The following is a 24992-nucleotide window of genomic DNA, read 5'->3' on the forward strand; positions in this document are numbered from 1 at the left end:
CTGGGTATTTACCCTAAAGATACAACCGTAGTTATCCAAAGGGGCACGTGCACCCGAATGTTTATAGCAGCAATGTCCACAATAGCCAAACTATGGAAAGAACCTAGATGTCCATCAACAGATGAATGGATCAAGAAGAGGTGGTATATATACACAATGGAATACTATGCAGCCATCAAAAGAAATGAAATCTTGCCATTTGCAACAACATGGATGGAACTAGAGCGTATCATGCTTAGCGAAATAAGTCAAGCAGAGAAAGACAACTATCATATGATCTCCCTGATATGAGGAAGTGGTGATGTAACATGGGGGCTTAAGTGGGTAGGAGAAGAATAAATGAAACAAGATGGAATTGGGAGGGAGACAAACCATAAGTGACTCTTAATCCCACAACACAAACTGAGGGTTGCTGGGGGGAGGGGGGTTGGGAGAAGGGGGTGGGATTATGGACATTGGGGAGAGTATGTGCTTTGGTGAGTGCTGTGAACTGTGTAAACCTGGCAATTCACAGACCTGTACCCCTGGGGATAAAAATATATGTTTATAAAAAATAAAAAATTTTAAAAAATCATATTGGATATCAAAAAAAAATTTCTCTCACAGAGCTGCTTTTGCTGCACTTCATAAGGTATGGCATTCTGTGTTTCCATTTTTGTTTGTCTCAGAATTTTTATTTCCCTTTAGCATTCTTTTGTAAGACATGTCTAACAGTGACAAAATTCCCTCAGCTTTTTTTTTTTTTCTGTAGGAAAGTCTTTATCCCTCTTTCATTTCTGAAGAACAACTTACTTTGCTGAGTAAAGAGTTTCCTGTTGAGAGTTTTTTTTCTTTGAATATTTTGAATATATAATTCTACTCTCTCCTGGGTAGAAGGTTACAGCTCAGAAATCTTGGTCTTATTGGGATTGCCTTGAATGTGTTGAGTGTTTTTTCTATTGCTGCCTTTAAAATTTCCTTTTTGTCTTTGATTTTAGAGAACTTGATCATAATGTATCTCACCCAAGATCTCCTTGGGTTCAATTCTTTGGAGGATCTTTGAGCTTTATGTACCTGGTTGATCATAGCTTTCCCCAGATTTGGAGTTTGCAGCCATTATTTCTTCAGATAAGATTTTGTTCCCTTTTTTCCTCTAGGACTCCCGTAATGCAAATATTTTCCTTTGTGATAGTTGCCCATAATTCATATAGGCTTCTACACTCTTTTTTTTATTATTATTTCTTTTCAGTGTAACAGTATTCATTGCTTTTGCACCACACCCAGTGCTCCATGCAATACGTGCCCTCCTTATTACCCACCACCTGGCTCCCCCAACCTCCCACCCCCCACCCCCCGCCCCTTCAAAACCCTCAGGTTGTTTTTCAGAGTCCATAGTCTCTCATGGTTCACCTCCGCTTCCAATTTCCCTCAACTCCCTTCTCCTCTCCATCTCCCCATGTCCTCCATGTTATTTGTGATGCTCCACAAATAAGTGAAACCATATGATAATTGACTCTCTCTGCTTGACTTATTTCACTGTAATTTCTTTTATCCTCTTACTGGATATCAAGAGCTCTATTTTCCAGATTACAGATTCTTTCTTCTGCCTGAGGCTGATGTTAAAGCTCTCTATTGCATTTTTCATGTCATTCATTGCATTCTTCAGCTCCAGAATTGCTGTTTGGTTCTCTTCTATGATTCTACCTCTTTATTAACTTACCTTTTTTTTCCATATATTGTTTTCAGGAGGTCATTGAATTTTCTATTCGTGTTCTCTTGAATCTCAACTAATTTCCTTAAAATAATTATTTTGAATTCTTTTTCTGATAATATACAGATTTCCATTTTTTGGAGGATCAGTTACTAGAAAACTATTGTGTTCCTTTAGTGGTGTCACCTTTCCTTGCTTTTTCATGTTTCTGATGGCTTTGCATTGATGTCTGCATATTTGAGGATGTAGTCACCTCTTCCATCCATTTTGGACTGGCTTCGCTGGGAATATCTTCAGCTGAAGATCACTGCAATGGCACTGGTTGGGTGGGATGCAATGTCTTTGGTTCCTGGGAGGGCAGGGAAGCATAGTCTCTGTGCAGCTCCATCATCTGAGGTCAACACTGGCACAGACTGTGGAAGTCTTTTGTGGCCAAGACTGCAGAGTTCCTGTGGATGACAAGGGTGGCTATGGCTATTACTATTCTCAGAGGAAACCTTCTGGGATCTTCTTGTTGCCCTCTTTTGCCCATGGGAAGAAGTTCTAATCAAAGGGATCACTCTTGGTGCTTGATCTGGCATGCTGGCACTTAAAGTGATAGCAGATTTGGGGTGCTAGGATCAGGTGCATGTAGAACTGCCACAGTGTCCTGGCACAAATGTACCTGCTGTTGCACTGGTACTGGTGCCTAAGGTGTGAGAATGTGCAAACCTTCCATAGAACAAGGCTCTGGGTCTCTACAGCTTGTCATAATTGATCAGGAAGGAAGAAGAAATGCAGTAGTAGCATCAGACTGAGAATTAGCAGTGCCTTGGACCAAGGCAGCAGGGTGTAGTAGCAGCACAGCCTATGGATGATGGGGTCAAAGTCTCAACTTGGGCCCCAGGAGGCAACTGCAGAACAACAGGAGCATGTTTCCAGTGGTAGTCCATTAAAGCTGCATGTCAGGACCCAGGAGGGTAGATTGCAGAGCAGTGGTGGCTGGGTCCCTGTAGTGACAGAGTCAAACCCATAACCTGTGATCTGGGGGCAGAGCTCAGAGCAGCAGCAACATAGCCCAAGTAATGGTGGTCAAAGAGTGATTTGGGAGCCAAGAGGTAGAGCTCAGAGAAGTAGTGGCTGCCTTTGTAATGGCAGGACAAAGCTATGACCTGGGAACAGAAGCAGGGCACAGAGAATCAGCACCTCTGGTCCCATATATGGCAAGGTACTATAGCATCCTGATCACAGAAAGTGGGGCACTGCAGTGATTGGGGTCCCTGATGGCAAGTCTCACCACAGCAACATCTCCAGACCCAGGGAGATGATGCAGTGGTGGGGACTTCCTGCAGCTCCATCAGCTAGGATAAGCCCTGTACTGTGGGAATCTTCAGTAGCAAAGACTGCAAACATCCACAGCAGGGAGGCTTGCTGGCATCCTCCTGTTCTCCTTTTCCCCATGGGATGAAATTCCTCTGAGGAGATCCCTCCTGAAACTGAGCTGCTTTGGGGATAGGGTGACACAGGTAAAATGTTTCCAATGCTTTTCTATGTGGCCATCCCCAATTTTTTAGCCCAGCAGTTTTTTCTGTTTCTTTGTTGTAGTCCAAAACTTTTATAGTACAAAACTTTAACTTCCCTTCATTTTTTATACTAGTCCAAAGTCTTAGCTTATATAATATTCCATGTACCTGAGAAACCTCATTTAACTTTTTATAAAGTAGGTCATACTTTCAATATATATATTGGCAATGTAGTCTCTCAATGTTGTGTTTGCCTAGAAAATCTTTGTTTATTCTTTAATTTTAAAGGTTATCTTTGTTGGGTAGACAGTCATTTGTTGACGATTTCTTTCTTGCAGCACTTTAAAGATTTCACTCTACTGTCTTCTCAGTTACGTGGTTTTAATGGGAATTCTGCTGTAATTTTCTTTTTCCTTTTTAAAAAGGATGCTAGTGGAGCATAACAAATAGCATGGAGGACAAGGGGAGATGGAGAGGAGAAGGGAATTGAGGGAAATTGGAAGGGGAGGTGAACCATGAGAGAATATGGACTCTGAAAAACAACCTGAGGGTTTTTTTTTTTAATTTTTTCAATTTATTTTCAGAAAAACAGTATTCATTATTTTTTCACCACACGGTTTTGAAGGGGTGGGGGGTGGGAGGTTGGGGGAGCCAGGTGGTGGGTAATAAGGAGGGCATGTATTGCATGGAGCACTGGGTGTGGTGCAAAAACAATGAATACTGTTACGCTGAAAAGAAATTTAAAATAAAAAAAGATGTTAGTATTGAATTTCTTTCTTTTTTTTTTTTTCTTTTTTAAGTAGGTTCCATGCTGGGCCTGACTGTGTGGGGCTTGGACTTACAACCCTAAGATCAAGACCTGAGCTGAAGTCAAGAGTCAGACACTTAACTGCCTGAGCCACCCAGATTACCTTCTTTTTTTTTTTTTCTTTTTATCTTTTGATGCCCACACCCATTTCTCCCACCTCCCAATCTCCCATCTTTGGCAACCACAAGAGGCTGCTGTAATTCTTATATTTGTACCTCTCTAGGTAATGTATGTATTTTCTCTAGCACAAAATCCTTTTCTTTTCTCATGGGTAGTACTCCACATTTCTCCTTCTTTTCCATTCCCCAAGGTACAAAGAAATTTTACCCACAAAGGTTTTGATGATATACTCTGTGCAGATTAAGGTTAAGGTTTTTGTTCCATAATGGAAATAGAAAAGAAGGGTCTAGGCGGAGTTTTTGCATCAACTGCTGTTCCTCTACCCCTACCACAGGGAGGCTTTTTTAGAGTACTCTTTGTTTCTTTACATTTCTCAGGGAAAAGTCTGTAGGAGAGTGTGAACCTCTCTGCAGCCTACAGAGGTTTTGTATTCTCACACTAGCCCACACTCAGCCTTTAGGAATTCATTAAAAATATTGTGTTTATTCTTCATACCAATTTAGATGGCTTTTCTTAGTATCTATCCTAGTTAAACCTTGTTACCCATGCAGGTATTTGTCTCTCTCCAGATTTCAGATTAGCTGTTTGCCCTATAACCTGCTTATGGTTTCAGGAGTTGCAGTTGTTAATCTATTACAGTGTGTCTAGCTATTTTCTTGTTGGGTAGATAGGAGTGGTGCGCTTTCCAGCTCTCCATCTCTGGCCTGTAATGGGAATTTCTCTCTTCACCAGTCACCACCACTTCATTCTATTGCTTTTTAAGTTTAAATTCAATTAGCCATCATATAGTACATCATTAGTTTCAGATGTAGAGTTCAATAATCCATCAGTTGCATGTAACACTCAGTGCTCATCACATTACATGTCTTCCTTAATTCCTATCACTCAATTACCCCATCCACCTACTCACCTCCCCTCCAGAAACCCTCAGTTCATTTCCTATAGTTAAGAGTTTTTCTCCCTCTCTGATTACTTCCCACTCAGTTTTCCCTCCCTTCCCCTATGATACTCTACACTGTTTCTTATATTCCACATAAGAATGAAACCATATACTAATTGTCTTTCTCTGATTGATTTATTTCTCTTAGCATAATACCCTCCCATTGCATCCATGTGGATGTAAATGGTGAATATTCATCCTTTCTGATGACTAATATTCCATTGTTCATGTGTGTATCAGATCATCATATTTGTATATTTGGGGTAAATACCTAATTGCTGAGTTGTATGATAGTTCTATTTTTAACTTCTTGAGGAACCTCCATACTGCTTTCCAGAGTGGCTGTACCAGCTTCCATTCCCACCAACAGTGCAAGATGGTTCCCCTTTCTGCCCATCCTTGACAATATTTGTTATTTCCTGACTTGTTAATTTTAGCCATTCTGATGAGTGGAGGTGTTATCTTATTGTGGTTTTGATTTGTATTTCTCTGATGCCAAGTGATGTCGAGCGTTTTTTTCATGTGTCTGTTGACCATTTGTATGTCTTCCTTGGAGAAATGGCTGTTTATGCCCATTTTCAATTGGATTATTGGATTTGGGGTGTTGAATTTAATAAATTCTTTATGTATTTTGAATACTAGCTCCTTATCTGATATGTCATTTGCAAACATCTTCTCCCATTCAATAGCTTGTCCTTGAGTTGTGTTGATTGTATCCTTTGTTGTGCAAAACCTTTTTATTTTGATGTAGTCCCAATAGTTTATTCTCACTTTTACTTGCCTTATTTCAGGAGACAAATTTACAAAGATGTTGCTACAGCCAATGTAAAAGTAATTGATGCCTGTGCTCTCTTCAAGAATATTTACAGTTTCAGGTCTCACATGTAGGTCTTTAATCCATTTTGAATTTATTTTTGTGTAGGGTACAATAAATTGTCCAGTTTCTTTCTTTTGTATGTAGCTGTCGAATTTTTCCAACACCATTTATTGAAGAGATTGTCTTTTTCCCATTGCTCATTATTTCCTCCTTTGTGAAAGATTAATTGACCATATAATTGTGGGTTTATGTCCAGATTCTCTATTCTGTTCCATTGATCTGTGTGCCTCCTTTTGTGCCAGTACCATACTGGTTTGATTACTATAGCTTTGTAATCTAACTTAAAGTCTGAATTGTGATACCTCCAGTTTTGTTTTTCTTTCTCAAGGTTGCTTTGGCTATTCAGAGTCTTTTGTGGTTTCACACAAATTTTAGGATTGTTTTTTCTAGTTCTGTGAAAAATTCTTTTGGTATCTTGGTAGATATTGCTTTAAATCTGTAGAAGGTTTCTGGTAGTACAAACATTTTAACAATATAATTCTTCCAACCCCTGAGCATGGAATGCCTTTCCATTTCTTTGTGTCACCTTCAGTTTGTTTCATCAGTTTTTATAGTTTTCAGAGTACAGAACTTTGGTTAAGTTTATTCCTAGGTATTCTATTAATTTTGGTACAATTGCAAATGGGATTGTTTTCTTAATTTCTCTTTCTGCTTGCTTCATTATTAATGTATAGAAATGCAACATATTTCTGTCGCAGACTGATTTCAGTTTGGGTTTTGTTAGTTTGTTTTGTACCCCACCTCCCTTCTCTACTCCTCTATGCACTTATCTATCTGGCAATTGCCTTCACTGGTCCTTTGTGATTTCTTCCCCAATCAGTTAAGAGTACTCAGTACGGTATTGTCTCAATGGTAAGGAAAATTAAAACGTGATTAAACAACAACAAAATACTTGATTAAATACCATTCTGGTTTTATCTAACAAGAGCTGAAAGTAACCTAACTGTTCCCAGAATGAAGCTCAGTAATGCTTTTTGGAATTCAAAAAAATATCAAGCATGTGGCACGGTAAAATTGTCTGATATCATAATATCACAATAAAAAAAAAAACTCTTAGGCATGTAAAGAGAAAGTAAAGTGCAACCCATAATGAGTAAAAAAAAAAAATCAATCATTTGAAGGTGATCCAGAAATAACAGAATTTGTAGATTATTGGAATTTTGGCCAGGGGTGAGAGGGAAGGATAACAAAGCAGCATAAGGAAATATTTGTATTGTGGTCACAAATACACACATATATATGTCAAAGTTTATCAAATTATACAGTTATTATAAACAAATTATGCCTCAGAAAAGCTGTTAAAACAGAATACTGTAAGTCCTAGCCAGAGCAATCAGAACAAAAATAATTGAAATGAAATGAAATAATGAAATGAATGAAATGAAATAATAAAATAAAATAAATGGCATCCAAATTGGCAAGCAAAAAATCAAACTTTCACAACTTGCAGAAGACATGATACTCTTCATAGAAAACCCAAAAGACCTCACCAAACAATTGCTAGAACTGATACATGAATTCAGTGAAATTGCAGGACACAAAATCAATGTACAGAAATCTGTTGTATTTCTATATACTAATAATGAGGCAGCAAAAAGAGAAATCAAGGAATTGATCCCATTTACAATTGCACCCAACACCGTGAGATACCCAAGAACAAACCTAACCAAAGAGGTTAAAGATTTGTACTCTGAAAACTATAGAAAACATAAAACAAATTGAACAGGACACAAATATATGGAAAAATACTCCGTGCTCATGGGATGGAAGAAAACATATTGTTAAAATGTCTGTGCTACCCAAAGCAACTTATATATTTAGTACAATCCTGATTTAAAAAAAAAAAAAAGCCAACAGCATTTTTCACAGAGATAGAACAAACAATCCTAAAATTTGTATGGAACTGCAAAAGACCCCAAATAGCCAAAGCAATCTTGAAAAAGAAAAGAAAAGCTGGAGGCACCACATTTTGGATTTCAAGCTATATTACAAAGCTACAGTCATCAAGACTAGAATAAAAACCCATAGATCAATGGAACAGAATAGAAAACCCAGAAATGGACCTACAACTCTATGGTCAACAAATTTTCAACATGGCAGGAAAGAGTATCCAATGGAAAAAAGACAGTCTCTTCAACAAATGGTGTTAGGAAAACTGGACAGCAAAATGCAAAAGAATGAAACTGGATCACTTTCTTTACCATACACAAAAATAAATTCAAAATGGATTAAAGACTAAATGTGAGACAGGAAACAATCAAAATCCTAGAAGAGAAACAGGCAGCAATCTCTTTGATCTCAGCTGTAGCAACATCTTACTAGACATGTTTCCTTAGGCAAGGGCATGTATGTACCCTGAGGGTATTATGCTAACTGAAATAAGTCAGAGAGAGAAAGACAAATACTTTCACACAGTATATGATTCTGTTTATATGATGTTTTGTAAAAGGCAAGATTAATCTATAGTGGAAAAAGCAGTTCAGTGGTTACTGAGTGTGGAAAAAGAATTGACTGGAAATGATATGAAGTACTCTGCTTGGGTGTGGGTAATTTGAGTAATGCTTTATATCTCAATAGGCTTTGAGTTATGCAGCAGTTTGCATATATCAAAATTCATAAAATAACACTCTTAACATTTCAGCATGTATATTTAACCTCAAAAGAAAAAGAGAAGGTGTAGTCAAATTTTGAACTCTAGTTAATGATATACATGCTGAAGTATTTACTAATTAGGGTGATGTGTACAAATGTAATTTTTTTTAAATGTGCTTTTAAAAGGTGGATTGAAAAGCTTTTGCATGGCAAAGGAAACAGTCAACAAAACAAAGAGGCAACCCACAGAATGGGAGAAGATATTTGCAAATGGCATTACAGACAAAAGGCAGGTATCCAAGATCTATAAAGAACTCCTCAAATTCAACCCTCAAAACAACATATAATCATGTCAAAAAATGGGCAAAAGACATGAACAGACAATTCTCCAATGAAGACATACAAATGGCTAACAGACCCATGAAAAAAATCTTCATCATCATTAGCCATCAGGAAGACTCAAATCCAAAACACATTGAGATACCACCTTATATCAGTTAGAATGGCCAAAATTAACAAGACAGTAAACAACATGTGCTGGAGAGGATGTGGAGAAAGGGGAACCCTCTTCTTAAACTGTTAGTGAGAATGCAAGTTAGTGCAGCCACTTTGGAAAACAGTGTGGAGATTCCTTAAGAAATTAAATATAAAGCTACCCTATGACCCTTCAATTGCACTACTGGGTATTTACCCCAAAGATACAAATGTAGTGAAAGGAGGGCCATATGTACCCCAGTGTTCCTAGCAGCAATGGTCACACTTGCCAAACTGTGGAAAGAGCCAAGATGCCCTTCGACAGATGGATGGATAAAGAAGATATGGTCCATATATACAATGGAATATTATGCTTCCATCAGAAAGGATGAATACCCAACTTTTGTACAACATGAATGAGACTGGAGGATATTATGCTGAGTGAAATAAACCAAGCAGAAAGAGTCAATTATCATATGGTTTCACTCACTTGTGGGGCATAAGGAATAACACAGAGGACATTAGAAGAAGTAAAGGAAAAGTGAATTAGGGGAAATCAGAGGGGGAGATGAACCTTGAGAGACTGTAGACTCTGAGAAACAGAGGTTTTTGGAGGGGAAGGGGTTTGAGGGATTAGGTGAGTCTGGGTGGGTATTAAGGAGGGCACATATTGCATGGAGCACTGGGTGTGGTGCATAAACAATGAATCTTGGAACGCTGAAAAAATAAAATAAAGTTTTTTAAAAAGGTGGGTTGATGAATGGATAGATGGATCAGTAGATGATAAGGCATATATATTAAAAAGTTAATAGTAAAATTTAGATGTGGTTCTGTAGATATTCACTGTAAAATTCTTTCAACTTTGCTGTATGTTTGAAATATTTTTATTCTCAAAATAAATGAATGCTGAAAAAGCTTGCAAAAATATTAGAATATTATAAGTATCAAAATGCCAATGAAATTTTAAAAATCAAATGGAAATAGACAAAAATTACAAATCACTAAAATTGATTCACGAATAAATATGAAACCCAAATATATCACTAATTATTAAAGGAATTAAATTGGTATTCAAAATTTTCCTTCCCTAATAACAACAAAAAGACAAGAATTCCTCACAATTTTAAAAGGCAAATTTTATAAAGCCTTCAAGGAAGTGATCGTTCCTTTTTTATGCAAATATATTAAGAAAATGCAAGGATGTTATATGCAAGTATTGAATTATTGAAGATTACATCAAAAACTAATGATGTACTATATGCTGGCTAATGGAATTTAAATTTAAAAAGAGAAAATACAAAGATGAGGGGCACCTGGGTGGCTTAGTTGGTTAAGCGTCTGCCTTTGGCTCAAGTCATGATCCCAGGGTCCTGGGTTGGAGCCCCGCATCCCTGCTCAGTGGGAAGCCTGCTTCTCCCTCTCCCACTCCCGTTTGTGTTCCCTCTCTCACTGTGTCTCTCTCTCTCTCAAAAAAAAAATAAATAAAATCTTTAAAAAGAAAAGAAAACACATAGATGAAAGCAAGCATACTAACGATGCCAATATCAGATTTCTAGAATAGACAAATTAATATAGGCAAAAAGTAGATTAGTGACTGCCTATGGCAGGAGCTGGGGAGAAAGAATGGAGAGTAACTGCACATGGGTATTGAATTTATTTGAAGTGATGAAAATATTTGGAGATTGGGTTGTATTAAGGACTGCATAACTCTGTGAATGTGCTAGAGACCACTCAATTGTATGCTTGGTTTTGTTTGTTTGTTTTCTCCTACCAGAGATTCTGATTTATTATAAAATGGCTTTAAAAAATTCTAAAAATATGCAAGATTCCACCATATGCAGAAGACCATTTAAAACACAACCATGAGAGACTATGGACTCCAAGAAACAAACTGAGGGTTTTAGAGGGGAGGGGGTTCGGGGGATGGGTCAGCCTGGTAGTGGATATTAAGGAGGGCATGTATAGCATGGAGCACTGGGTATTATACATAAACAATGAGTCTTGGAACACTACATCAAAAACTAATGATGTACTGTATGGTGACTAACATAACATAACTTAAAAAGAAAGAGTGAGAGAGACAATAATAAATAAATTAATTAATAAAAATAAATAAAACACAGCCCTGCTGCCACTGACTGTTCCATGTCCAGCATTGGCTGAAACTCAGAACTATAGGCACATACACATATGCTTGAGACCAGAACTGCCTTTTAGAAACTCTCAAGCCGAAAGGTGGCAATTAAGTACCCTAGATCAAAGGGAATTTTGTAGTGGCAGGAATTTGCCTATTTAAAAAAATTGAGTCCAATTCACTATCGCCCAAATCCTTTGTCTTCAATTGTGTAAAGATCAGGACCTGGATTTGGAGCGGGAAGACAATACTGCCCCTCACAGAAGCAAATGTAGGCAACTATACTTTACAGTATGCTTGGAGTCTCCCTCCAAGGTGGGTTCTGCTCAAAAGCCTACAGGGTTTTTTTCCTGATGTCAGTCATACCTGGGCTGGCTCTGTGAAGGTCCCACTGGGGCTTGGGCAAGGGTCCAAAGTTCCATGGCAGATCCAACTTCACCTATGGGTAGCACCTGCCCACCAGTGACTCAGTTGCCGCCTACTACTGCAGCTCTTCAGAAGAGCCTTGCTCCTCACCACACAGGCTTGAGTGTTTCGAGGTCAGCAGCAGTGCCCAATCTGGCAGCAGCCCTTCCCTGAGGGTGCCCAGGTGCCCAGGATGAGGTATGGGACTTGATCCATACCCCACTACTGTGACCTGAATTGTATGCTTTGAATAGGTGACCTTGTGATGTGTGAAACATAATCTCAATAAAGCTGCTGAAAAGACAAGACCAGGTAAGTGTAAGAAAAATATTATACTATCTCATTTATGAACATAAATGGGAAATTCCTAAGTTAAATATTGGAAAAAGCTAATTCAGTCTTTACTACTCCACCTAAATAGGGTGATATCAATGCAAAAATTCTTCAACACCAGAACACCTACTTATACAATTTAGTATTTAAAAAAAAAAAAAAAACATAAAATTTAGGATTCTTTGTTCTAGCTCTGTGAAAAATGCCAGTGATATTTTGATAGAGATTGCATTAAATGCGTAGATTACTTTGGGCAGTATAAACATTTTTACAATATTTGTTTTTCTAATCCATGAGCATGGAATGTCCTTCCATTTTTTTATATCATCTTCAATTTCTTTCATCAGTGTTTTATAGTTTTCAGAGTACAGATCTTTTACCTCTTTGGTTAGGTTTTTTCCTAGATATCTTATGGGTCTTGGCACAATGGTAAATGAGATTGATTCCTTGATGTCTCTTTCTGCTGTTTCATTATTGGTGTATAGAAATGCAACAGTATTCTGTACACTAATTTTTTTTATCCTGTGACTTTACTGAATTTGTGTATCATTTCAAGCAATTTTTTTGGTGGAGTCTTTTGAATTTTCTATATAGTGAACTATGTCTTCTGCAAATAGTAAAAGGTTAACTTCTCCCTTGCCAATTTGGATGCCCTCTTTTTTCTTTTTGTTGCCTGATTACTGTGACTAGGACTTTCAGCGCTATGCAAATATAAGTGGTAAGAGTGGACATCCCCTATAATCCATAATCACACTACTGGGTATTAACTCAAAAAATACAAAAACCTTAATTCAAAGGGATACATGCATTGCTATATTTACTGCAGCATTATTTATAATAGCCAAACTATGGAAGTGCCCAAATGTCCATTAACAGATGAATGGATAAAGAAGATGTGGTATATACACACGATGGAATATTATTCAGCCATAAAAAAAAGAAATCTTGGGGCGCCTGGGTGGCTCAGTGGGTTAAAGCCTCTGCCTTCGGCTCGGGTCGTGTTCCCAGGGTCCTGGGATCGAGCCCCACATCGGGCTCTCTGCTCCGCGGGGAGCCTGCTTCCTCCTCTCTCTCACTCTCTGCCTGCCTCTCTGCCTACTTGTGATCTCTGTCTGTCAAATAAATAAATAAAATCTTTAAAAAAAAAAAAAAGAAATCTTGCCATTTGCAAGAACATAGCTGGAACTAGAGAGTATAATGCTAAGCAAAATAAGTCAGCCAGAAAAAGACAAATATTATATGATTTCACTTATATATGGAATTTAAGAAACAAAAAAAAACAAGAGCAAAGGGAAAAGAAAATACAGAGAGAGAGGCCAACCAAGAAACAGACTTTTAACTATAGAGAACAAATTGATGGTTACCAGAGGGATGAGGGTGGGGAGACAGATGAAATAGTTGATGGGGATCAAGGAATACACTTGTTGTCAGGAGCAATGAGTATTGTTTTAATTGCTGAATCATTAAATTTTACACCTGAAACTAATATTACACTGACATTAAGCAACTGGAATTTAAATAAAAACTTAGAAAAATAAAAAATAAAACCATATGACTATTTCAATGAATTTATTTTTTATTCAGTATGTATTTATTGCATGCCCTATGTGACAAAAACTATATATTATTAAATGGAAGAAAAGAGTCCTGGTCCTCAATGGAAACAGAAAAGCATTTGATAAAATTTTACACCAATTCTTAGCAAAATATAATTAAGAGAGAATTCTTAAGTTGAAGGTACTGATTAAAAACAGAACAAAGATTATTTTTAATGTTGAAACTTAAGCTTTCTCACTGATTCCAATAAAAAGATGTTTGTACAAGAATTCTGGCCACTGAATTAACTTTAAAAGTGAAATACATGTACAACTCAGCACCAAAAAAAGCAAAAACAAAAAGTAGGCAGAGGAAATTTTTCTAAAGAGGACATACAGATGGCAACAGACACATGAAAAGATGCTCAAAATAAGTCATTATCAGGGAAATGCAAATCAAAACCACAATGAGATAACCACTTTACACCTGTCAGAATGGCTAAAATAAAAGCACAATAAATAACAAGAGTTGGCAAGGATGTGGAGAAAAACTCTTGTATACTGTTGGTAGGAATGTAAACTGGTGCATCCACTGTTGAAAACAGGGAAAAAATTAAAAATAGGAATACCATATTATCCAATAATTCCACTACTGGGTATCTACCCCTCAAAAGTGAAAACACTAGTTCAAAAAGGTATATAAATCTAGCATTTACATCTACATGGATGGAACTGGAGGGTAGTATGCTAAGTGAAATAAGTCAATCAGAGAAAGACAATTATCATATATGGAACGTAAGGAATAGTGCAGAGGACAATAGGGGAAGGGAGGGAAAACTGAATAGGAAGAAATCAGAGAGGGAGACAAACCATATGAGACTCTTGACTCTGGAATACTTGATGGGGGGATGGGGTAACTGGGTGATATGATGAACACTGGGTGTTATACACAACTAATAAATCCTCAAATATTATCAAAATCTAATGATGTATTATACTTGGCTAATTGAATTTCAATTTAAAAAAGACATATGTATCCCTGTGTTTATTGCAACATCATTTATAATAGTCAAGATATGGAAGGAACCTAAGTGTCCATCAATAGATGAGTGGATAAAGAACATATGGTGTGTTTGTATGTGTGTGTGTATTTCAATATATACATATGTATATAGCTATATAGAGAGAGGAATGTTACACAGCCATAAGGATGAAATCATGGCATTTGGGACAACATGGATGGAACCAGAAGGTATTATGCTAAGTGAAACTGGTCAGACTGAGAAAAACAAATACCAGATTTACTCATGTGTGGAATCTAAAAAAGGAAAAGAAAAAGGAAAAAAAGAAAAAAACACAAACAAATGAAAAGCAGAATCAGACCTATAAATATGGAGAAGAAACTGGTGGTTGCCATAGGAGAGATGGTGTTATGGGATGGGCAAAAATGGGTGAAAGGGAAAGGAAGATATGGGTTTCCAGTTATGGAAGGAGTAAGTCATGGGAATAAAAGGCACAGCATCAGAAATATGTCAAGGGTATTATAATAGTGTTGTACAGTGATAGATGGCAACTAAACTTGTGGTGAGCATAGTGTAACACATAAAGAAGTTGAATCCCTGTGCTGTACACCTGAAGTTAATATAACATTGTGTGTCAACTACACTCAAGTAAAACATTTTTAATTTAAAAATAATAAAAATAACACCCAGTTCTCCATGAAATCCATGCCTTCCTTAATACCCATCACCAATTACATGCAAACAATGAATCATGCAACACTACATCAAAAACTAATGATGTACTGTATGGTGACTAACATAACACAATAAAAGAAAATTAAAAAAAATAAAATAAAATAAATCTAACAAAAAAAATTTTTAAAGAGAAAATCATTCCAAAAGCTAAAATAATAATAATAATAATAATAAATATAAAAATTAGAAATAGAAAATAGTAAAGAAACAAAATTATTTGCTTTTATTTAAGAGGAAACAATTAAAATGTAATTTTAAAATCCAATAGTATCTATAAACAAGCCATTATAACTAGGAAGATAGTTCAACAAAGTCAACAGATGCAAGCTCAGTGTACGAAATATCACAACATTCCTATGTACTAGAAATAACCAAGTAGTAAATATAATTGAATTTTTAATTCATAATAGAAACAAAAAATAAAAGCTATTTAATAATATATCTTACAAAATTTGCGTGTGACCTTTATCAAAATGAATTTCACCAATGGCAACAGTAGAATAGCTTTTGTGAATGAAAATGTTACTGAACCTTTGCATAACCACCATACCCAACCATGGCCACGCTATTAGAAAATTCATGGAACTAGGATCACCAGGAAGGTAAAGATTGGCATTCACATGGTAGACTATCTTACTTATAATTATAATTATTTCAAACTGTTTTGGCAATGGAATCCCACTGGTGGAAATTCATCCCATATATTTTCCCAGTTTCTTTGCCCAAAATTTACGCAATCAAAATACACCTATTGTGCAACATGCATGTTTGAAACTATTTTATATTCTGGAAGAAGTATCAAGGACTGCCAGAAAAAGGCCTTCGATCTCTTTGAGTTTATATTCTCTACTACTGTGGAGTGCAAAATGAAGGGTAAGTAAGTAAAGTAAGTAAAAACTAAAAAGTAAGGGCGCCTGGGTGGCTCAGTGGGGGGTCCTGCGATCAAGCCAAGCCCCATATCGGGCTCTCTGCTCAGCAGGGAGCCTGCTTCCCACCCCTCCCCACCCTCCACCTGCCTCTCTGCCTACTTGTGATCTCTCTGTGAAATAAATAAATAAAATCTTTTTTAAAAAAGATTTTTAAAAAGCAGTTGGATATATTAAAAAAAAAAAACCAACAACTAAGGGGACTGGAAGAGATTATGCTGAGTGAAGTAAGTCAAGCAGAGAGAGTCAATTATCATATGGTTTCACTTACTTGTGGAGCATAACAAATAGCATGGAGGACATGGGGAGTTAGGAGAAGGGACTTGGGGGAAATTGGAAGGGGAGGTGAACCATGAGAGACTATGGACTCTGAAAAACAATCTGAGGGGTTTGAAGTGGTGGGGTGGGTGGGGGGGAGTGGGAGGGGGAGTTTGGGAGAACCAGGTGGTGGGTATTAGAGAGGGCACGGATTGCATGGAGCACTGGGTGTGGTGAAAAAATAATGAATACTGTTATGCTGAAAATAAATAAAAAATAAATTTAAAAAAAAAACAACTAAAAGGTAATTTCAGAAAGAAATAATAATTAATTTTTGACCATGATAATTTTAATCTCCCAAATCTCCTTCTCAGTAATTCTCCAATTGCATTTCATGATCTAAGGGGCTTTTGCTGAAATTCTGTTGATTTCTTTCTATAGTTTGTTATACGCACTGCACAGCATTTACCTTCTCACATTCCACCATTTCTGTAGCATTATTAGGGCTGAGTGGCAGAGCTACCTGTCTAACAGTATCTCTCTCTCACAAACAGAAATGTTTGACCATTAGGTCAATAGTTCCTGGTTGTCTTTGGATGTCTATACCTACAATTTAATTGCAGTACCAATATATATCTTTTAGGCCTTTTCCTTGCAAATGACAGAATCTAATTCTGACTTACTTAAGTGAACTAAAACAAAACAACAATAGTAAAGCATTAAAAGAGAAATTCATGAACTAGGTCTGTGGTAGCTCACAGCACCAAAGGAACAGTCAGTGTGTCAAGGTGGTAAAGAAAACAGGCTTTGGGATAAGATATTTGGTTCCAAATTCCACCCCCACCACTTACCTCTCTGAGTCTACTTCCACTTCTCCGAAACAAGGACACTAAAGTATTTACCTATAGCATTTGTTGTGACATTTAAATGGGATAATGTATTTAAAATTATTGGAACAGTGCCTGACATGATGTAAATACCTAATCACATGCTCTTAATATAATTCATGTTTATCGGGGCACATGGGTGGCTCAATCCAGTTAAGAGTCTGCCTTCAGCTCAGGTCATGATCCCAGGGTTCTGGGCTCAAGCCCCACATCAGGCTCGCTGCTCAGTGAGAAGTCTGCTTCTCCCTCCTCCTCTGCCTCTAATCCCATTTAGTGTTCTCTATCTCATTCTGACATTCTCTCTCAGTCTCTCTCTCTCTCTCTCAAATAAATAAAATCTTTAAGAAAAGATATAGGTTTAATCATGTTTATCAATCTTCCTTGAAAGTATAGAATCTAGGATAACAGTAGTGATCTAATCAGCAGGGGCACTGGGATAGGCTATCAGAGTGCTACAAACAGAAAGAATTACCTTTGCCTCTCTAAATCTATTCTGAAAATTAAAATTCCTAAGGGAGTGGATGGTCTGACACTGACCATATGCTCATTCCTATACCAGCCACTTGCCAGGACAAAGAGTGAATAATGAGTGGGGGAGGAAAGAGGATTTGGGGACACCATGATTAACAGTCGCTCTGAAACTATACTGAACACATGGAATTTAGTTACTGGAGAAATGGTAAAGATAACAAGCAAGCAATAACATAGTCTACCATATTGTCTGTAATACACTAAATAGTTTTATAAGAAAAATTGTAAGACAAGAGGTTCATCCATCCATTTTCCTCTGAATAGGACAGAACTACTATCATACCAGGGAAATAACTCCACCTTTTATTAACCATTTTAAAGAAAAGATATATATACCCAACTTTTGTAGCAACATGGACGGGACTGGAAGAGATTATGCTGAGTGAAATAAGTCAAGCAGAGAGAGTCAATTATCATATGGTTTCACTTATTTGTGGAGCATAACAAATAGCATGGAGGACATGGGGACTTAGAGTGGAGAAGGGAGCTGGAGGAAATTGGAAGGGGAGGTGAACCATGAGAGACTATGGACTCTGAAAAACAATCTGAGGGTTTTGAAGGGGCAGGGGGTGGGAAGCTGGGGTACCAGGTGGTGGGTATTATAGAGGGCACGGATTGCATGGAGCACTGGGTGTGGTGTAAAAATAATGAATACTGTTATGCTGGAAATAAAAAAAAAATAAAGAAAAGATATAAGGTATGTTGCAGATCCTGATATCAGAAAATTCTCCTTAATATTCAGGTACTACATATTGCAGTTCTATGCAGTTTCTCCCCTCATCATTTTGATTCTGTAGCCTATTAATTATAACACTAGACACATTTTCTTAAGATTCTTCTCACAGCTGCCTTCACCTCTCTGTTCTTCAGGCTGTAGATGAGAGGATTCAGCATAGGAGTGATCACGCTATACTGCAAGGAGAAGATTAACTCTTGAGTGGATCCTGAGTTTGGCATGAGATAGCGGAGTAACCCTGAGCCATAAAAGAAGATCACCGCAGTGAGGTGGGAGGAGCAGGTGGAGAAGGCCTTGCTTCTGCCTGTAGCAGAGCTAATGCTCAGGATGGTGGATAAAATGCGAACATAGGAGAAAAATATCAGCAGGAAGTTTCCAAAGAAATGCAGGAGGCTGGAGCAGAGCAGGGCAGTAAAACTTGCAGACACATCAGAGCAAGATAAAGGGTAGAGAGATGGCAGCTCACAGCTGAAGTGGTGTATATTTTGAGCCTCACAGAAGTCTAAATTGAGAGCTACAAGGATATTGATAAGAGCATCCAGAAAAGCCAAGCTCCATGAACCCCACACCAGCCCTATACACAGCTGTCTATTCATCATCTGGCTGTACAGCAGAGGGGAGCTGATGGCAACATAGCGGTCATAGGCCATGACAGCAAGCAGGCAGGATTCAGTGCCTCCAGTGGCAAACACAAAGAAGACCTGAGCCAGGCAGCCCTTTACTGAGATGGTTTTCTTCTCAGACAGAAGGTTCTCCAACAGCTTGGGCACACTGACAGAGGAGTGGCAGAGATCCAGGAAGGACAACTGTCCCAGGAAGAAGTACATGGGGGTGTGGAGGTGAGAATCAGCCCTGATCACCAGCAGCAGCAGCAGGTTCCCCATCAGAGTCAGGAGGTAAACAACAAGGAACAGCACAAAGAGCAGAGCCTGGATCTGGGAGTCAGCAGACAGCCCAAGGAGGATGAACTCAGAAACAACACTGTGGTTTCTCATTGCGTTCAATATTTTCTTTGGAATGTGAGAAATAAATCAAATAAAGCCTCTTCTTATGTCTAACAAATATTCAAGGGTTTCAATATTCTTCTCTATTCACAAAGTTTCATGCCTACTCAAAACTTTAAGTTCTGAAATGATAAACTTCCCTAAGTCTCTAGATTTCCTAAAATCTGCAATAATATTTCTATAAGATTCCAACCCTGTATCAACTCCTTTTCCACTTTTATTATTCTTTCTTTAATGTCTTAGAGTTTATTTTGTTGTTGTTGTTTTATTATAAAAGCAACTGGAAGATATTTTGCAAGCTCTCGAAATAATCCAGCAGAGAGGAAGAAACTGCAGGAAGAATGAGAAAAAATTGCAGAAATAGTATCTCCAAGAGCAGCTGGGTTGCAACACAGAAGCAGAGCATGCCCTTAGGTGGGAGCAAGTTTATTTCATCCATCAAACTGCAAGGATGTGATGTTGGGAAGGAAGCAGTTCCGTGTAATGGCTTTTATTTAAATGGGGTCATTAAAGCAAACTGAAGAGGAGTAGTGGCTGGACATTTGCAGAGTGAGGAGAAAGAGAATGAGTTAGAAAGAATGCAGCAGAGAGATATCCCAGATGTTACATAACCCATCAAAAGAAACTGCTGACCAATATAGGAGCATATGCTGGTCATAATCTCTATCCCCAGTTTGTGTCATCTATTCAGATTCAGCTCGTCTGTGCCCTTATGCCATTTGCAAATACAGACCACCTACTAACTTTCCAAAGCTTAGCCTTTTTTTTCCCCTCCTACTTTGGGCTGAAAACCCATTTATAACCATAGACTCAGAATAACTCTTCAACACCACTGACTATACCATCTTGCTCCTTCATGTCCTCCTCTATCTCTTGGGTTCATACTGCAAGATGGGCACAGTCAACTTCCCAAAGACTTATGATTTTTCTCCCATTATTTATCCAAACAACACCCAGAATTAAAGCTGTTCTTAGGAAGGAAATCCATATTACCTGTCCTTCTCACCTAGCTGAGCAATAACTAGCACAGAATTAAAGAAAAACTTTTTCAAATCCAGGAATCCACAAGACAAGTTTGAATATTTGTGTGAAAATTTGGAGACAAGTGTGAGAATTTGGTGTTAAGGTAGAGTTTGAAAATTTCTGTTGGATACAGACCTCTCCCTTGATTTCTAAAAGAGGAAACAGAAGGCTAAATTGTGTGTATGGTTTCTGAAAACTTAAATACTTCCAGTCATGTAGGGATTGCATTTTCCATGCTAATACTTTGTTCTTTTGCTCACCACTATAGCTATAGCTATAGTAACCTGGATTCACCCTGAGAATATTAATTACATCATTGGCAGAAGATATTGGAAAAGCAAGGAATCAAACCATGAAATGTAGGCAGAGAACCACCCATTATAATTTTGGAGGGCACCAAAAAGAGCTGTTGCTCATCTCCAAGTGGGACCCAACTTACTAGCACTAGAAATTCCTTAAACTTTGGGGAAATTTTCTCTCTTCGACTTAAAGACTAAAAGACATTTTCATGAAAGACAAACCTGGAAATTGTACTCTATCAGGGGCCATACTTCTTCAAAGGTATAGATTTACTGTATTAGAGTTATTTGAGGAATCACATAAGTAAATAAAATCACTTCTATTTTTACCTGGTGCTGCAATTTCATTATTCTCAATGCTTTGGTTATTCAGGCTGTGAGTCCAAAGTTAGAATGGAAAAAGCTCTGAAAATATTACCACTATTTTTCAGTTATCACAATGTGGTGGAGTTAGCAACGAGATAATATCCAAAGAAAAGCTGCCTAAGAGGAGCTCCTTTTAAGATGGGATACACAGGGCGCCTACGTGACTCAGTGAGTTAAAGCCTCTGCCTTCGGCTCAGGTCATGATTTCAGGGTCCTGGGATGGAGCCCTGCATAGGTCTCTCCGTTCATAGGGGAGCCCACTTCCTCCTCTCTCCCTGCCTGTCTCTCTGCCTACTTGTGATCTCTCTCTGTCAAATAAATTAATAAAATTTAAAAAAAAAACCGATGAGACACACAAACTTTTGAGTAAGGCTGATTAGATAATCGCCAAGCCTTTTAATGAAAGTTAGTATCAAATGGTAAATTTAACATAAATGTTTTAAGTTGGCTTTGAAAAATATTTTTTAATCACCTATATATTATGTCACACAGAAGTATTAATACCATAAAAGTGTGTGTAGGGTCTTTACTCCTGTCTTTGAGAACACTTTTTTATGTTTAGTAAGTTCATAAAAGTCCAAGAGTTCTGCCATGAAGCTTTGTTGCAATGAGTATGAAAAAACAAAATCTACTCGCAGTTTTTGAGTATGTTTATGAAGCTAATTTCTTTTTATGTAGCTTTCTTTTGAGTTGTAACTGAGCCAGCAGTTATGTTAATTATTAAACTAAACCTCACTTATTAAAAAAAAAAAAGAAAAAGAAAAAAAAAAAGATGAGACACACCAGAGTATATAGCTGGCCCAAAGGAATTCCTCAAAAAGTATTATTTAGAAATAAAAATGAATACATGAATGAGTGAATGAGTAAATAAACGAATGAAACTCAGGAGAAGAATAGTCTAGGGCTTTACTATCCACAAGGTACAAATCTGATTAGGAACCAATAAGGAATTTGGACACTTGGGGCTTGCATGAAAACAGATGTATTAATGGTCTGAAAACTTCTGTCAACTAGAAAGGTTTGCCTCAATGCAGTGTTTCATGCCCTGTTCTGAACTTCCACATACCTCAGGGTACATAATTGTAGAGAATACCTATAATTAAAGACGTAATTAGTTTCTGGACACTGTGCATTTGGAGTACTTCAGAAGAGGGTTATTTGTGAATCACAGGGTACCCCAAGTCTATTGTTGATGTCCTACCCCCCTCTCACCTTTTACAGACAGCTCTCAGAGACTAGCTTCCATGAACTTCCAGGTTTCTGGTATAATGTGGTGTGTTTCAGCACCAGAAACAATAAATATAACAACCTATAGAAAGATCTTGTCTCAGTTGTCCCATATGTAAAATGAAGCTAAATATAATTATCTTGAAAAGTTGTCATGACTTAAGAATGCTGAATGCTGAAGAATCATTAGATTCTCTTTTCTTCATGCCCAATGCAAGTGTTTAATTTTCCCTAAAGGAGGAAAAGAGCTGATTTTGAGGAGCAGATCAAAACATTTCAGGTCACAGAAATGAATGCCATGTCAGAGTGAAACAGGGAGGCCATGACGTCCAGTCCAGGGGAACAGAGAAGAGATGAGATAACTGAAAGGGAAAGGAAGTACCAGATGAGGGAATAACAAGTGGCAGGAATTGAGTCAGAAAGGATTCTACACAGGGAGCACAGAAATAGAGAAACCCATCAGAAAACACGAGAAAAATATTACCATATTTCTGGGTTTTCCTGGTGCAGAATACATCCTGTTTTTCTGGATTAGTACATATACTGTGGAGCTCAGGAGAAATGTTCAAGAGAGAAAATGTGCCACAACTGTTCAATCATGTGAACTGGTATAGCTTTTTCTATTTAAAAGATTTTTTGTGCATAAAGAGAAATACATAAGCTCCATCCTCAAAAGCCTCTGCAAATAAAGATTTCAGAAAACTCTTCTAAACTTTGACAGCATTTTTACACTTATCCCTTAATGACTCTGAAAAATGACAAAGGAAAACTTGAAAACTTCAAATTCCTAACAAGTAATAAAGCAACTTCTTTCATATTTCTCCTAGCACAATTATACCATCATTTCTGCATATTTCCCTCTGTATGACTGTTAATATATTGCTGAAAGCACCATGCTAACAAAGGTGGCTCAGGTCTAGCCATTCAGAAGTGACTGTGGGTTAAGGTGGCCAATGAGATGGCAGATTATGACAACCTGAGAGCCCAGGGGACATTGTGGGTCTGTCCTGATTCCTGGAAAGTTCAGCCTGAAGCTTACTTTGGACTCATTACCTAAAAATGGTTACTGAGTGATCCCAATGGGAACTCCCATTAAAGTTAAGTGATTTACAGCTCACCTTTAGATCATCTTCCTTAATGTCATGTATTTATTACATGTACTCAATACAGAATTATTATATATGACATCATTACTACTACTACTGCTACTACTACATGGTCAATGGTAATTTAAATTTACCTACATATTTGACTCTTTTTTTGCTCGATTTTTTCTGGAATTGAACAGTTCAATAGCTAAGATCTCAATGGATGAGTTTAACAAATTAGACAAAGCTGAAGAGATATTAGTGAATCAGAAGAAAATAAAATTTTCCATCTGTGAGAATTTTCTTTCTCCTAGAAGAATGTAATTTTTCATTTACTGCTAGTGATGTGTTTTTTCACCTTCATTCTTTTTTAAAAAAAGATTTTATTTCCTTATTTGTCGGAGAGAGAGAGCGCACACATAAGAAGGGGGAGAGGGTAGCAGAGGGAGAAGCAGGCTTCCCGCTGAGCAGGACCCTGGGATCAACCCCCAGGGGTTCCTCACCTTCTTTCTTAAATGATGTTTTACTGGACACAGACTCCTAATGTGGAAGTTATTTTTTTATTCAGTACTTTGAAGATATTACCTCAGTGTCTTCTATCTTCGTTAGTCTAATGCTTTTCTTGAGAAGTCAATTGTTAATCTAACCGTAATTCTCTGGAATTAATTTGTCTTTTATTTCTTTTTTTTTTTAAGATTTTATTTATTTATTTGACAGACAGAGATCACAAGCAGGCAGAGAGGCAGGCAGAGAGAGAGGAGGAAGCAGGCTCCCTGCTGAGCAGAGAGCCAGATGCGGGGCTCAATCCCAGGACCCTGGGATCATGACCCGAGCCAAAGGCAGAGACTTTAACCCACTGAGCCACTCAGGCACCCCAGTTAGGAACATTTTCTTCCATTATCTTACACATTGCCCTATTTTCTCATATATTACCTCATTCTCTCTCTCTTCTCTGTAGCTTCATATACATGTATCTTATCCTTCTCATTCTATGCATTATGTATTACATACTCTCTTTTTTCTTTATTCTGTCTGTGCCATACTGAATATATTTTCTTCTTACCTACCTTATAAATCATTAGTATACTCAATACTGACTTATCTCCTTCAAACTTACCCATTAAAATCTTAGTTTCAGCCACTGAGCCTTCTAGAACTTCCACTTAGATTTTTTATATCTTCCAGAAATATTATGCCAAAGTTCTCGATCTTATCTTTAATCTCCATAAATATTTTAAGTTCATTTATTTTAAGTTATATGTCTGGATGTGTTTCTACTCTCTCTAGTTTTTGTCTCTCCATTTTGTTTAATTTTTTTCTATTGAGAACAGGATTTTATTATGAAAATTAGAGAAGCAATTTATGGCTCTGGCTTGTATTCTCTTCCTCTAGAGAAAAATTCCACTAGCTTCTGTCAGACAGCCATGGGCATTTGCAGTCCTGGATCATTCTCATGTAATTCCAGGGGCTGAGATGAAGT

General features: G+C 37.5%; 1 protein-coding gene across 1 annotated transcript; it reads right to left on the reverse strand.

Moving 5' to 3' along the window:
• Positions 1-18582: 18582 nt before the first annotated feature.
• LOC116592415 (olfactory receptor 8S1-like) lies at positions 18583-19500 on the reverse strand. The gene has a single exon (XM_032345621.1). The coding sequence runs from the start codon at positions 19498-19500 to the stop codon at positions 18583-18585; it is 918 nt and encodes a 305-aa protein (XP_032201512.1).
• Between the last annotated feature and the right edge of the window lie 5492 nt (positions 19501-24992).

Source organism: Mustela erminea, chromosome 6 (genome assembly GCF_009829155.1).
Source record: "Mustela erminea isolate mMusErm1 chromosome 6, mMusErm1.Pri, whole genome shotgun sequence".
NCBI lineage: Eukaryota > Metazoa > Chordata > Mammalia > Carnivora > Mustelidae > Mustela > Mustela erminea.